At 49.2% G+C, this 15,211-nt stretch overlaps 1 protein-coding gene across 1 annotated transcript; it reads right to left on the bottom strand.

Moving 5' to 3' along the window:
* Positions 1-7,639: 7,639 nt before the first annotated feature.
* On the bottom strand, positions 7,640-8,605 carry LOC146021126 (WD repeat-containing protein 90-like). The gene is made up of 4 exons (XM_083154927.1): positions 8,429-8,605; positions 8,156-8,299; positions 7,809-7,928; positions 7,640-7,693 (listed from the first exon to the last, which is right to left on the bottom strand). The coding sequence occupies exons 1-4, from the start codon at positions 8,594-8,596 to the stop codon at positions 7,640-7,642; spliced, it is 486 nt and encodes a 161-aa protein (XP_083011053.1). The 5' UTR covers positions 8,597-8,605.
* Between the last annotated feature and the right edge of the window lie 6,606 nt (positions 8,606-15,211).

Below are 15,211 nucleotides of genomic sequence, written 5' to 3'. Positions count from 1 at the left end.
GCAGAGATGTACGCAGTCGTCGTGAGCTGAAAAGTCTTGTTGTGTGCCCGTGGACGAGTCAATGACGCGCAGGAGTCGCTCTGTGGAGAAGTAACGCAGGTTACCATGGCGGGGAAACCAAGGAGCATAAAAAGCGAAATATTGTGTATACAATTTTAAGAAAACTTATTCCTATAGTACATTAATAAATAGTTTTAATTAGATGGATTCTTATCATTTTTTTTTTTGCTAGAGATTAGGATTGACACAATACAACATTTAGGTTATATGCACATTTTAATCCAGTGGTTCCCAAAATGTTGTAATTGAGAAATTTAGAAACAAAATATTAAATGGAGTAAATTGTGTTTATATGTCATCCTGAAGGTGCATACACACACTGGGTGATGTCATCCTGAAGGTGCGTACACACACTGGGTGATGTCATCCTGAAGGTGCGTACACACACTGGGTGATGTCATCCTGAAGGTGCGTACACACACTGGGTGATGTCATCCTGAAGGTGCGTACACACACTGGGTGATGTCATCCTGAAGGTGCGTACACACACTGGGTGATGTCATCCTGAAGGTGCGCACATACACTGGGTGATGTCATCCTGAAGGTGCGCACACACACTGGGTGATGTCATCCTGAAGGTGCGCACACACACTGGGTGATGTCATCCTGAAGGTGCGCACACACACTGGGTGATGTCATCCTGAAGGTGCGTACACACACTGGGTGATGTCATCCTGAAGGTGCGCACACACACTGGGTGATGTCATCCTGAAGGTGCGTACACACACTGGGTGATGTCATCCTGAAGGTGCGCACACACACTGGGTGATGTCATCCTGAAGGTGCGCACACACACTGGGTGATGTCATCCTGAAGGTGCGCACACACACTGGGTGATGTCATCCTGAAGGTGCGCACACACACTGGGTGATGTCATCCTGAAGGTGCGCACACACACTGGGTGATGTCATCCTGAAGGTGCGTACACACACTGGGTGATGTCATCCTGAAGGTGCGCACATACACTGGGTGATGTCATCCTGAAGGTGCGTACACACACTGGGTGATGTCATCCTGAAGGTGCGTACACACACTGAGCGTTTTTGCCCATGAATGTTTTGGCCAATAAATCACTTAGTGCATACAAACTGAGCAATTTTCACACTGGCCCAGCGATTTCCAGGGTGATTGTCAGCGATTATCAGTCTCACCGCTCATAGTCCGCCCATACACACTAGGGGATTTTGAGCACGAAGTAGCTTGAAACGGGAAAGGTGAGCCACTTTTTTGGAGCCACTTTATTAATCAATTGTAATTTGCAATTATTAGTAGATGGTGAATGTCCTGGATAATTTCCTTACTATAAATGAAGGTACCACTCTCCAAAGGTGTAGAATGGAAGTAATCCATTGAATGGCTTATGTGATAGCGCTGGCCGATGTTAGACGTATAAGGATAATCGTGTATAATTATGGGCAGCATCAGACTGTATCGCCCATCACCCGTCCCAAATACACAGCAGCTTATAAACCCCTGAAGAACCTAAACAGTGACAGACTGCACATAAGTACAGCCCGTAGTACGCATGCCCGCGGCCGCGCTGCAATCAAATCCTGCTCATTTATATATTCGCAAGCCGTTCGTAAGGTGATTGACAGGAAATAGGCGTCTGTGGGCGGTGACCGGCTAGGGGAGGGTGTGCGACGCCAGCGCCAGGCCGGATATCCCTTTCTCCATCGCAGCCGCTGAGTAAGTCCCTGGTTACTCTGAGCCTCGGTTCCCAGTGTAACAATCATTCCATGGTTAATTTGCATGTCGGGATTTCCCTCGAGAGGGGCAGCTGCGTAACTGAACGCTGGCCTCTGCAAATTCACTATCGTGCGATCAGGACTGAATTAGCCTCAATGTCCAGATAACATCCTGCTACAACCTGTATTAAGTCTTAGGGGGGTCTTCAATCGCCCATGGGGGAGATGGTCGCCGGGCCCTATTCAATGCTGTCTTTCCAGACAGCATTGAGCAGGGTTTCTCGGCAGAACGAGCCCGACTTCACAAGCTGTCGGCTGCAGCTCGTCACTTCCCGGCCACGCCCCCTTCTCCCTCCCCGGCAGGTGGGACATTGAATCCCGCCTGCATGTTCTCAGTCGAGCTGACCGAGAACGGGACAGGGTCATGACCTACACATGGAATACCCCCCTTATAATGACCTTACTATAATATATTGTGAGATTTCTAAAATAATTGCTCACTGACGACATTTGATCTGATTATAAACTAGTAAATAGTTATTGGCGCGCGTCAAAATGACCGATGGAGCAGCACTGGACTTGTTCTGCTGGGCGCCATCTAGTGGCCACGGGTGCACACAACACTGAGGAGCAGTGTTAATTAATTATTTTAGACAAATAATTAATGGGGACAAAAACATATCTATTGTGCAATTACATTGTCATTAGAATCCATTAGAAGAGACATTAACCCCTTGAGTGGTGGGTTATGCTGGGGCAGGACAAACCTACCAGGGCAAATTTGTCCTGCCCCAGCAAAACCTACCACAGAACATAGGAGCCCCCGCCTCACCTTCGCTCCGGATGAGCTCCCCTGCCACCGCCGCCAGTCACAGCAGTGACCACAGGCGGCAGACTCGAGGATGTTCGCGGCGGCTGGAGAGCCTGAACTCCTGAGCACTCCAGAGTCCCCCCGAACATCCCCGGGGTCTGGGGAGCTCCGGCGCATGATTGACAGAGCGGAGGTGATGGGGAGGCGGGCAGAAGCAACAGGGGGGGGGGGGGGGAGGTGTAATTTTGGCTGCTTATTCCAACTTGAATACTAATATCTGAGGACTTACCGCTGCTGCCCAGGGCTAGGAGTGAGGCTGCTGGTGACATGGAGAGAGATGTGGCGAAATGCGACAGTGGGATGCTCAACAAGACCTGTAGGAGAGAGAGAGAGATGTGAAGAGAGAGAGGGGCAATGCCAGGGTGCGGATGTCCACAGGCTGTATTTTGTGTAGTGAATATTATAAACATATGTATAAAATAGCAGGAAAGGAGTCAGTGGCATAGAGAGTCCAGGCGGTAACTGTGCAGCAACCTGACATGTCCTCCGCTCCCAGTTGTAGCTCGGTTATTCTTCCATTTGGTTTTGTAATCTAACAGCAGGCAGAGACACCCTCGCTGTTCTACCCCACACTCAGCTACTCTGTGTACTGGTTAATCCCCCCCACCTGGCCAATTCGGAGAGATCAGCAGAGGCCATATACAGTAGGACACACAACACCACACAGACACAAGCACATGTTACATCTGCCCCACCTGCAGTGCAGCATGGTTTTCTCCATTTGCTAAGAAAGCAGCTTTGCAATCAGGTCGGAACTAGACCCATAGAAAGAAAAGTAGGTGCACTCGCCAAACAGATCTAATGAGAATTGTAATGGTCAGAACATCACAGTGTAAAACCCTTATTTTAGCACTTTATAGCCCCCTACCACAGTAACTGCTGCCACTGATCTAACCCTCCCTAACCTACCACAGTAACTGCTCCCACTTATCTAACACTCCTTAACCTACCACAGTAACTGCTCCCACTTATCTAACACTCCCTAACCTACCACAGAAACTGCTCCCACTGATCTTACACTCCCTAACCTACCACAGTAACTGCTGCCACTGATCTAACACTCCCTAACATACCACAGTAACTGCTCCCACTTATCTAACACTCCCTAACCTACCACAGAAACTGCTCCCACTGATCTAACACTACCTAACCTACCACAGTAACTGCTGCCACTGATCTAACACTCCATAACCTACCACAGTAACTGCTGCCACTGATCTAACACTCCCTAACCTACCACAGTAACTGCTGCCACTAATCTAACACTCCATAACCTACCACAGTAACTGCTCCCACTTATCTAACACTCCCTAACCTACCACAGTAACTGCTGCCACTGATCTAACACTCCCTAACCTACCACAGTAACTGCTGCCACTGATACAACACTCCCTAACCTACCACAGTAACTGCTGCCACTGATCTAACACTACCGAACCTACCACAGTAACTGCTGCCACTGATCTAACACTACCTAACCTACCACAGTAACTGCTGCCACTGATCTAACACTACCTAACCTACGACAGTAACTGCTGCCACTGATCTAGCCCTCCCTAACCTACCACAGTAACTGCTGCCACTGATCTAACCCTCCCTAACCTACCACAGTAATTGCTGCCACTGATCTAACCCTCCCTAGCCTACCACAGTAACTGCTGCCACTGATCTGGCACTCCCTAACCTGCCACAGTAACTGCTGCCACTGATCTAACACTCCCTAACCTACCACAGTAACTGCTGCCACTGATCTAACACTCCCTAACCTACCACAGTAACTGCTCCCACTTATCTAACCCTCCCTAACCTACCACAGTAACTGCTGCCACTGATCTAACACTCCCTAACCTACCACAGTAACTGTTCCCACTTATCTAACCCTCCCTAACCTACCACAGTAACTGCTGCCACTGATCTAACACTCCCTAACCAACCACAGAAACTGCTGCCACTGATCTAACCCTCCCTAACCTACCACAGTAAATGCTCCCACTGATCTAACCCTCCCTAACCTACCACAGTAACTGCTCCCACTTATCTAACCCTCCCTAACCTACCACAGTAACTGCTCCCACTTATCTAACCCTCCCTAACCTACCACAGTAACTGCTCCCGCTTATCTAACACTCCCTAACCTACCCACAGTAACTGCTTCCACTGATCTAACACTCCTTAACCTACCACAGTAACTGTTCCCACTGATCGAACCCTCCCTAACCTACCACAGTAACTGCTGCCCCTGATCTAACACTCCTTAACCTACCACAGTAACTGCTCCCACTTATCTAACCCTCCCTAACCTACCACAGTAACTGCTCCCACTTATCTAACCCTCCCTAACCTACCACAGTAACTGCTGCCACTGATCTAACACTCCCTAACCTACCACAGTAACTGTTCCCACTTATCTAACCCTCCCTAACCTACCACAGTAACTGCTCCCACTTATCTAACCCTCCCTAACCTACCACAGTAACTGCTCCCACTTATCTAACCCTCCCTAACCTACCACAGTAACTGCTGCCACTGATCTAACACTCCCTAGCCTACCACAGTAACTGCTGCCACTGATCTAACCCTCCCTAACCTACCACAGTAATTGCTGCCACTGATCTAACACTCCCTAGCCTACCACAGTAACTGCTGCCACTGATCTAACCCACCATAACCTACCACAGTAACTGCTTCCAGTGATCTAACCCTCCATAACCTACCACAGTAACTGCTGCCACTGATCTAACACTCCCTAGCCAACCACAGTAACTGCTGCCACTGATCTAACACTCCCTAACCTACCACAGTAACTGCTCCTCCTGATCTAACACTTCCTAACCTACCACAGTTACTGCTCCCACTTATCTAACACTCCCTAACCTACCACAGTAACTGCTCCCACTGATCTAACACTCCCTAACCTATCACAATAACTGCTCCCACTGATCTAACCCTCCCTAACCTACCACAGTAACTGCTGTCACTGATCTAACACTCCCTAACCTACCACAGGAACTGCTGCCACTGATCTAACACTCCCTAACCTACCACAGTAACTGCTGCCACTTATACCCCTTTCACACCAGCCAAAATCCCGGCAAAAGGGCTAGGGGGTACTTACCCGCGTTGCAGGTCCTCTGTGTGCTGTCAGGCCAGGGATCCGCACAGGCGGCGGGCGCAAATGACATGACAGCGACGGATGAAGATGATGCAGCTCTCTGGCGCCCTCACTGCCGCCAGAGAGCTGCGTCATCTGCACCCGCCATCTGACCTGTCATCTGCGCCCACCGCCTGTGTGCAACACTGGCCTGCACCGAGGACCAGCAACCCCTGTGAGTACTCGCCGCCTGCGCGCCTCCTTCCCACCCCCTTCACACACCAGAAAATGCAGGGACTTTTCTGGTGTGCAAGGGGCCAACTCGGGAATGGCCTGGCATGATCCCTGGGCCATATTCCCGGGTGGGTCCCTGCATTTTCTGGTGTGAAAGAGGTACTGAAACACCAAGCGCCCCCACCCCCCCCCCCCTCCGCGATCCCCCGCATGCATGCAAATGGATGTTTTGCATATACATCCACTCACAGCCTTGCGTGCAGGGACAAATTATTCAATGGTTGCCGACCATCAAATGATTTTGCAAGTGCTCGCAGACCTAAGACTCGTCTGTGGTGTCGTAGATCTGCTGGCGCCCTGTACGGAAAGCGGGCGTGTTCGTTCCCCTGCAGGGGAGCGCGAGGACCAGAATAAGGTCCAATGTATGTACTTGGTGATACAGTCTGCGACGGTGACCCGGCATACACAATTGTTGATGCCGGAGCGGAAGAGGGCGATGGTGGGGGGAGCGCAGGCCATGCAGCATGTCCGTGGTTAACGAGGTTATGGGGGAGGGGGTCATTATGGCATACCCTCCAACATTTGAAGGGCAGAAATCGGTACACATCCGGGAAGGGGGGGTGGCCACGGGTTAAAGTGGGCGTGGTCACAGTTAAAGTGGGCGTGGTCACACCCCCTTTCTGAATGTGTTCTGTACCTTTTTTTTTTTTTAAGAGGACCCCCTCCAGTTGCCAGCCAGTCCCTGTTATATGTAAAGACCCTCCTAGCCTCCTGGTTGGCAGTACAACTTTGAGCAGAGCCTTATTGAGACCCCATGGGGTCCTAGGCACGTTTCTGACATGGGGCCCCTTCTGGCTATAATCAGCATTTCACATAGTACAATAGTACATAGGGACTCTGCGCAGGTTACTGTACACCGGGAGTCCCACTGTACAGAGTCTCAGGACGGTCCTCTCCTGCACGCACTGTACGGCGGGCTGACACTTTGCACATAGGGGCGAGTAACATACCGCGCAGAGAGGCCCCGCTCAGTCCCGGCCGTAGACTGCCACCATCTTATGTTGTGCTCCGTTCCTGGCGCCAGCGGAAGCGCCGGCGGAGTTGGCGTGGCTCCGGCTGTCCATCATCTCCCTCAGTCTGCTGCCGGAAGAGCAGCCAGCGACTACAATTAGAAACAACAACTCCCAGAGTCAGGAGCCATCAAAAATCGGTACATCGGTACACTCTCATTTTTGCCGGTACAGACCGTTAAAAAGCGGTACTGTACCGGCAGAATCGGTACAGTTGGAGGGTATGTTATGGATGTGCGGGAGCTGTACACACACTGGACGTGATGGTGATAAGGGACCTCCCTCTTACTTTCTCGTCTAGTGTGTATCTCTCACATGTGTGATGCATTGGGGTGGTGTGGTGGGGTGTCCCACGCCCTGGACCTAATGATTAGAATATTATGGACCTACCAGATGATGAGGTTAGCTGGATGTGGTGGGTGGGCCTATAATTTCAGCCAAAATGACACAAAGAACCTCACTTTTACTTAATGTTAAATTGCTAAATGATTACATATCTAATTAGTAATGTGCTTCTGTGTGTGGCACTACAAGTCTCAGCATGAGAGCACCTTTCATTACTTCTAGTTAGGTTTTTCAGTCTAGGCCCGGGCGTAGTTAATACCCTGGCTAAATCACTGACTGATCAGCTGGCAAAGGCTACAAGAACAGATACAGCATGGGAAGTTTTCAGGAACACCTGGAGGAAGAACAGGGATGAAAGCATGAGACTACAGGAGTAGCGGAGGGCAGGAGCTGGGAGAACGGAGGCAGAGTTACGAGAAACAGCCGATGCCATCCCAGTATAGCAGTACCTGCTTCTGTGCCAGGCTATAGAACAGAACTTCCTTCTGTATCCCAAATCCTGTGTACACCACCGTGCCCGGCTGCCACGGGCAGAACGCTGCCAGGGTGGGAATGGGGGTCTCCGCTTCCTGTGTGACAAAACAAACTTTAGGCAACTGCATCAGATGTAAGGACGCAGGACTACAAACAATGGTAACATGTATCAGATAATGATAAGTACAGGCGACACGCGTGACATCAGCATATAATGCTACAGGCCATGTGTATAATACAGCAGCCTGATCGTACATGTGTAAATGCACCAGGTGTATATATACCATGCAATGCGGTCTCCAGCCGCAGTCTCACCACTCACCTTTTCATTGTCTGGAGCTGGGAAACTCAACCAATCTAAGAGTTCGCACTTGTCTTTTAGCCAATCAGAGGCCCAGACACTTACACGCCTGTCCAAACTGGCCGCCAACCAGATCTCTCCTCCCTGCAGGCCTAGTTCCTCAGGCTTTAAAAGACAGAAACATAAGTAACTGTCATATTCCATCGCCCCCTAGCTGTAACATCTGAGATGTGCACCAGGTAATACAAGGGCGCAAAGACAGTACAGGCTGCAGTCTGACAGCCCATTTGGTACCTTTCTAGGTGAGCACTGGATGGTGGTGATGGGGGAACCCTTGTGGTCACTCAGTATCCGGATAGTCATTCCTGTACGCGGGCTGCTGATGGCCATCAGTCCATCCTTCCCGCCGGACAGCAGTACGTCACCTGTATAAAAGTAGGCCGTCACTGACACAAGAACCATAGCCAGAGACACGTGGATGGGCCCAGCAGTCACTAACCAGTCCGGGAGAAGGCAATGGCGGTCACGGCACAAGGGTGAGGATGAATCTTCATCTCCATCTCCGTCTTAGACACACTGAAGATTCGGATTGTCCCATCGCTGTAACCGGCGGCGATCCTCTGCCCGGTACTGGCATGGCGGCTCCAGTCCAGACACAAGCAGCTCTGTGGCATAAGGAGTATACCATGCTGTAATAGCAGTAACCTTACACCGGGCACGGCAGATCCCCGAGCAGGAGATGTACAATGAGGCTGGTGGTACCTGGTTGAGGACTTGGAACTGAAGAAGCAGCTCGCAGCTATGGAGGGACCAGACCCGGACGCTGCCATCTTCCCCGCATGTCGCACAGTGCGTCTCCCCCGGACCCACCACCAAATCCGTCACCTACAGAGACAGAAAATTCTCTGTTCTAAAAAGGGATCAAGTAGTTACCAAACTATGGGGCCATTTATCAACGAGTGACAAAACCCGTTGTGTATAGAACTCAGTGCGTATCATAAATGGGGCTCCAGCCAATCAGCTCTCAACTTATGGATGAATTTGCTCTCCCAGAATAATGTGTCTGTACCTTGTTCCTATGACCACTGATGAGTCGGATGCTGCTATTCTCCACCCAGTTGATGTACCATAACGTGCTAGCTGTAGTACCCACGATACCCATCTCCAGGGCATCGTCAAAGGTCGCACTGACAACGGCGCCATCTAGTGTCATCTCTTGTTCCATTAGGACAGACGAGGAGCTACAGAGGAGAAGAAATAAATCACAGTCCAACCAGAAATAATGAAAAACATTTCCTCGCACAAAGCAACCAGGCGTATAGCACGGCAGATTGTACCATTCACATGGGGGGGGATCACTGGTGTGCAAAGTGCACCCATCACCATTACATAGCGGCAACAGTTACTCTCCTAAGAGTCACAGTAAATTCCCTGTCCTGCATGCTCCAAGCCTTCCATCGCTGCGGTTGGTGGCGCGTCGGAGTCACACAATAACTCCCGTACCTGGCCTCGGACCCCTTCTCTCTCAGCTCCTGCACGGCAGCCACGGACCACAGCCTTATCCTGCGAGTGTTACTACCAGTCACCAGCCTGTTGCCTCTGCACAGCAGAACACCTTGGGGCGGATAGAAATAAAATAATTATCCTCTAGTAAAATGAACACAGCTCTTGCCGGACAGCTGAAGGAGCTGGCACTCACCGATCTCCCCCTGGTCCGCTTCCCACGTCATAAAGCATCGGTGAGTCTGGGCATCCCACACGCACACCTGCCCTGTGCTGCAGCCCGTATACAGCAGAGAGGTGGGGTTATAGGTGAGGGACGTCAGCTCTGCTGAACCAACCTCATCCGGTACCGCGGCTCTGTATAACTGAGATAAGACAGGGATGCATCAATGGGTCTGTGGCTACACTTGGGACCGACACGATCTCCCAGTTCCACAGTGAGCAGACACAAGTAAGAGTTCATTACAGAGGCCCTTACTAGAGTAGACAGCAGGACTTCACCAATCACATATTCTGTAGCTTTTGCTGTCCAATGGGAAAGCTCGCTTACCTTCAGCTGAGATGATGTCCCATTTTCCTCTAGGCGACAGAAATTTACAGCAGCGGTGCCCACACAAGCCAAAGAATTGGCATGTGTCGGGTTAAAGGCGACGGCGTGCACAGGCTGGATCATCTTACTACTCGCCAACAGCTCGTAGGTCCTGGTGCTCCACAGTGCAAGCTTCCCATCCCGGAAATCTCCTGCCAGACAAAAACACTGATTTACGGGAGAACTCCACCAAGTGCCAACAAATGCTGCCCAGACCGCCACCGCCATTGATGGACCGGCCAGAAACAAAGGAGGGAAAGTCATTTTATTTTATTGCATGTATGTTTATTTGAAGGGATTTCAAATAAAAGGCGAAAGAGCAACCATTAAAGGCCTAATTCAAATCTGATCGCTAGGCTGGGTTCCCTCACAGCCTAGTGACCAGGTCAGCGCCACCTGATCGGAAGATTTCCCCCCCCCCTTCGGTAATAAAACTCAGTCAGAACTGTGAGTGTGTGTTTGGCGTATATATCTAGTACGCTAAACAAAAACATCCATGTGGCGGTAATCGCCGGCCTGTCACATTTATATGGAACCCAGAGGTCAATAGTAGATTTCAGGAAACGCTGCGGATCCAGATCACAGAGAATAAACGCCATCTTCCCTTCCGCAGTTTTAGTGCTGACAATGGTGGGAGTCTAAACAATATATAGTACTTATGGTTCAGTAAGAACCTAATGCCTCATACACACGGTTCCATGTGGTCTATTTTTCGATTTGATTCTGCTTATATAATCAAAACCGAATCGAAATCGAACGGAAATCAAAACACATGAGATTCCGATGTGTGGCCCCGCGACATCGATATCAAATGGAAAAATAACCTGTGCAGGCAAACCTATATAATACAGATCTGTCCGATATAGTCCAAATCCAATGTGATTGCCTTGCTGTGCGAGTCGATCCAGATCGGATCGGGATCGAATAGCAAGGCAATCGCACCTTGTGTGCCCCCATTAAGAAACATGTGACAGCTGGATGACCAATGACTAATCTCCGATGAGCTGCATACTGACCGACAGTGACGAGAAGCCGGTCATCCCGGGAGAAGCTCATGGCCTGCACCTCCGCCTGGTGATACTGCAGGATTTTCTTACAGACGCCTTCTTGTGTGTCCCAGATTCTAATCTGGCACAGAGAACACCCATCTCCCGAGCCCGATGAGGACGCCAGAATCTAGGCAGAAATAATACACAAGGCTACAGTGCTCAGAACATAATAATAATGTTATTTATATAGAGCTCTTTCTCCAATGGGGCTCAAGGCACTTAACAGATCGAATGAATGTAGTACAGTACAGGAACAATAAAGTTCAGAAAATATTTTCATAAACTCCAGAGAGCATGGAGATTCTTAAGGGAATTAAGTAAATGCTTGAGTAAACAGGAAAGTCTTGAATCTGTTTTGTGAAAGGATTCTAGAGTGGGGGCCTCTCTAACTGTGCGGGTAAGTGAGTTCCATAGAGTCAACACCGGGTTATTACCTGGTAATGGGTTTTCCTCTACTCCACCATGGCAGCCCTCACTCATGGGTTTCTCCCCTCTGGGTAGTGCCTTGGAAAGGAAGAAAAGACACCAGTCCCTATAAAAGGGCCCCTCCTCCTTCCTTCTGTGTCTTTGCATTCTCCAGCTAAAAACATAACAGATTAGTACACAACACATTAAAAAACGAGTGAGGGTCGGGAATATATGCTGCCATGGTGGAGTAGAGGAAAACCCATTACCAGGTAATAACCCGGTGTTTCCTCTACCTCCCCCATGGCAGCCCTCACTCATGGGTCATACCCAAGCAGTACATAAATCCAGGGGGGGGGGTAATACTCACGTAAACAGAAACATAAGCCAGCTCGGCTATAACAACAAAAGAAAATCTTCTTTTTTTTTTTCCACAATACTGCCGCGCTAAGGATTCTTCTCCCAAACTTGGCGTCTGATGATGACATTACATCAACTCTGTAATGCCTCGTGAAGGTATGGACCGATGACCATCCTGCTGCCTTACACAATTCTAAGACCGAGACGGATTCCTTCTCCGCCCAGGATGCGGCCACCGATCTTGTGGAGTGAGCCCTAAGCCCTTCTGGCGGCTCCTTCCGCCTTATTTGGTATGCCTTCAGGATGCACTCTCTGATCCATCTTGACAAAGTCTGTTTGGACGCCATTTGTCCTCTTTTATTTCCTACTGTTAGTATGAACAGATTTTTGGCTTGGCGAAATTCTGCAGTTCTTTGTTTGTAAATAGTTAGGGCCCTGACGACATCCAATGTATGCAAACGTTCCTCCTTACTATTGGATGGATTGGAACAGAAGGACGGGAGTACAATTTCTTGGTTTATGTGGAATTCCGATGCTACTTTTGGGACAAACAACGGGTTCGTCCTTAAGGTTACCTTATCTTCGTAGAAGTTTAGATAGGGCTCATCTACCCACAATGCCTGTAACTCTGAAACTCTACGGGCCGACGTTATTGCTACCAAAAATAGGACTTTCCATGATAACAATTTCAGTGATACTTCATGCATAGGTTCAAATGGCGCTTCCATGAGCACCCCTAGTACTAAATTTACGTCCCAGGGTGGTAATGGACTTCTAATTCTTGGTTTCAGCCTTTTTACTGCTTGCATAAACCTGCGTACGTCTCTGTTGTTTGCCACATCCCAGTCTAACATGGAAGCAAGCGCTGATACTTGTACCTTCAAGGTACTCACTGAGAAACCCATCTGGAGACCCTGTTGTAGGAAGCTCAATATCGTGGCTACAGTCTTCGGATCCTTATGCTCACTTTTTGACCAATACACATATCTTTTCCATATTCTGTAATATGTCTTTACTGTGGAGCTTTTTCTGGCTTTAAGTAGCGTCACAATGACCTCCTTGTCAAACCCCTTTGCTGTTAGCGCCGTGGTCTCAGCAACCAAGCCGTCAGGTTCCAGGACGGGGGCTGCGCCCTTGTCACTCGTCCCTGCGACAGCAGATCCTGAGTCGATGGCAACCTCCATGGTTTGTCCACTGCCAGCCTGCATACTGTACTGAACCACGCCCTCCTTGGCCAATGTGGTAACACTGCTATGACTTTCACATTCTCTCTCTGGATCTTCTTCAGTAGTCTTGGGATTATGGGAATTGGAGGAAACACATAAGCCATTTCCATGTTCCACACAGCTGTCAGAGCATCTACTTGAGCCGCCTGAGGGTCCCGAAATCTTGAAAAGTAGACTGGTACTTTTCTGTTTCTTTCTCTCGCCATCAAGTCTACTTGAGGTACACCCCACTTCTTTACCAACAAGTCGAACACTATACTGTTGAGAGACCATTCTCCCGGTAGACAATCTTCTCTGCTTAGCTGATGCGCGACCACATTGTCTTTCCCCGCGAGGAACACTGCTGAGATATTTACCACGCGAGCTTCTGCCCACTCGAATAGCTTGGATGTCTCTTCTAACAGAGCCCTGCTTCTTGTGCCCCCCTGGTGGTTTATATAAGACACCACCGCCTGGTTGTCGAATCTTATAATCAATTCCCTGCCTCGTATTAGGCTTTGGAAGTGAACGCAAGCCCGATATACTGCTTCTATCTCTCTCAGATTGGAATGGGCTGTTTGCCATTCTGTTGACCAACGTCCTTGAGCCACCTGGCTGGCACATGTTGCCCCCCAGCCGTACTGACTGGCGTCTGTAGTAATTACTATTTGTTTTTCTATTGCAAAACTTCTCCCTGTTGCCAGACGTTCCGCGTCTGACCACCAGTCCAAATCTTTTTTTGCCGCTTTTGACAGTTATTCGTTGATTTAGTCCCCTGCTGTTTTTGTCCCACTGCATTAAAAAGCATGTTTGAAGCTTTCTCATGTGAAAACGAGACTATGGGATCGTTTCTAGCGCTGCCGACATGAGGCCCAAAGTTTCCATGCAGTCTCGAGAGGATACCATCGTTCTCTTCAGCATCCATATTATTTTCTTGAGCAGTTTCTCTCTTCTGGCTATTGTTAAGGACACATTCAGGTTCTGGGTATTTATGATCACGCCCAGATACTGTATTTCTCGTGTTGGAACAAGACGACTCTTTTTCTCGTTTATTAACCATCCATTGTCCTTAGGCATTCCACTACCTCTGCCGTATGCAATACCAGCTGAGCCTCTGATTCTGCCACGATCAGGATGTTGTCCAGGTAGGGATATAGTCTTATTCCTCTTCGTCTCAGCCAGGCGATTACTACCACTAGTATTTTTGTAAAAGTCCTGGGAAAAGTTGCCAGGCCAAAAGGGAGCGCGTTGAACTGATAAGTGACCCCTTGGACCCGGAACCTCAGGAATTTCCGATGCCCTTCGAAAATTGGAACATGTAGATAAGCGTCCTTGAGGTCTATCGAGGACATGAAGTCGTCTTGATTTAGGTCCGCAATGATAGACTTTATTGATTCCATCCTGAAAGATTTTATTCTTATAAACTTGTTAAACCTGCGCAGATCTAAGATGGTTCGAAAACCGCCCGCGGCCTTCCTCACCACGAAGAATCGGGAAAACCATCCCCGAAACTCTTGTGACTTTGTCACTATGCTGACCACATTTTGATCTAGCATTTCTTTTAGACTGGACAATAATGCTCCCCTTTCTTCCATGTCTTCTGGAATAGGGGACTGCACCAGGAGTTCCCCTGGTTTTTTCACAAAGTCTATTTTGTAGCCCGAACGAACCACTTCTAGAACCCACTCGTCTGAAGTGGATCTCTGCCAAGCGCTTTGAAACTTCAGCAGCCTGGCTCCTACCCCTTGTGGGTTGGCGTCATTGGGAGTCTTTTTTAGAAGAGAATCTACTCTCCTTGTTCCCTTGGCCACGAAAATTGGCCCTGGAAATCCATGATCCCCTTCTGTACGGTCTCCCAGGCCTATAAGCCCTTGATTCCCTAAATTCTTGCTGCTGGTATCTATTAAACCTTGGCGGGGGAGTCTTCTTAGCTACATTATCCTGAGGTAACCACACGGATTTACCT

This window comes from Crinia signifera, chromosome 7 (genome assembly GCF_055691185.1).
Source record: "Crinia signifera chromosome 7, ASM5569118v1, whole genome shotgun sequence".
NCBI classification, from domain to species: domain Eukaryota; kingdom Metazoa; phylum Chordata; class Amphibia; order Anura; family Myobatrachidae; genus Crinia; species Crinia signifera.
The sequence above is the reverse complement of the archived record's forward strand: the minus strand, read 5'-3'. Positions and strand labels throughout refer to the sequence as shown.

Excerpts from the sequence above, each read along its gene's own strand:
- LOC146021126 (XM_083154927.1), bottom strand. The coding sequence starts at position 8,596 with ATGGTTCTTGTGTCAGTGACGGCCTACTTTTATACAGGTGACGTACTG. Across the intron at positions 8,300-8,428 it reads TCCAGTGCTCACCTAGAAAG|CCTGAGGAACTAGGCCTGCA; the intron begins GTACCAAATGGG and ends TGTCTTTTAAAG. Across the intron at positions 7,929-8,155 it reads CAGCTCCAGACAATGAAAAG|GAAGCGGAGACCCCCATTCC; the intron begins GTGAGTGGTGAG and ends TTTGTCACACAG.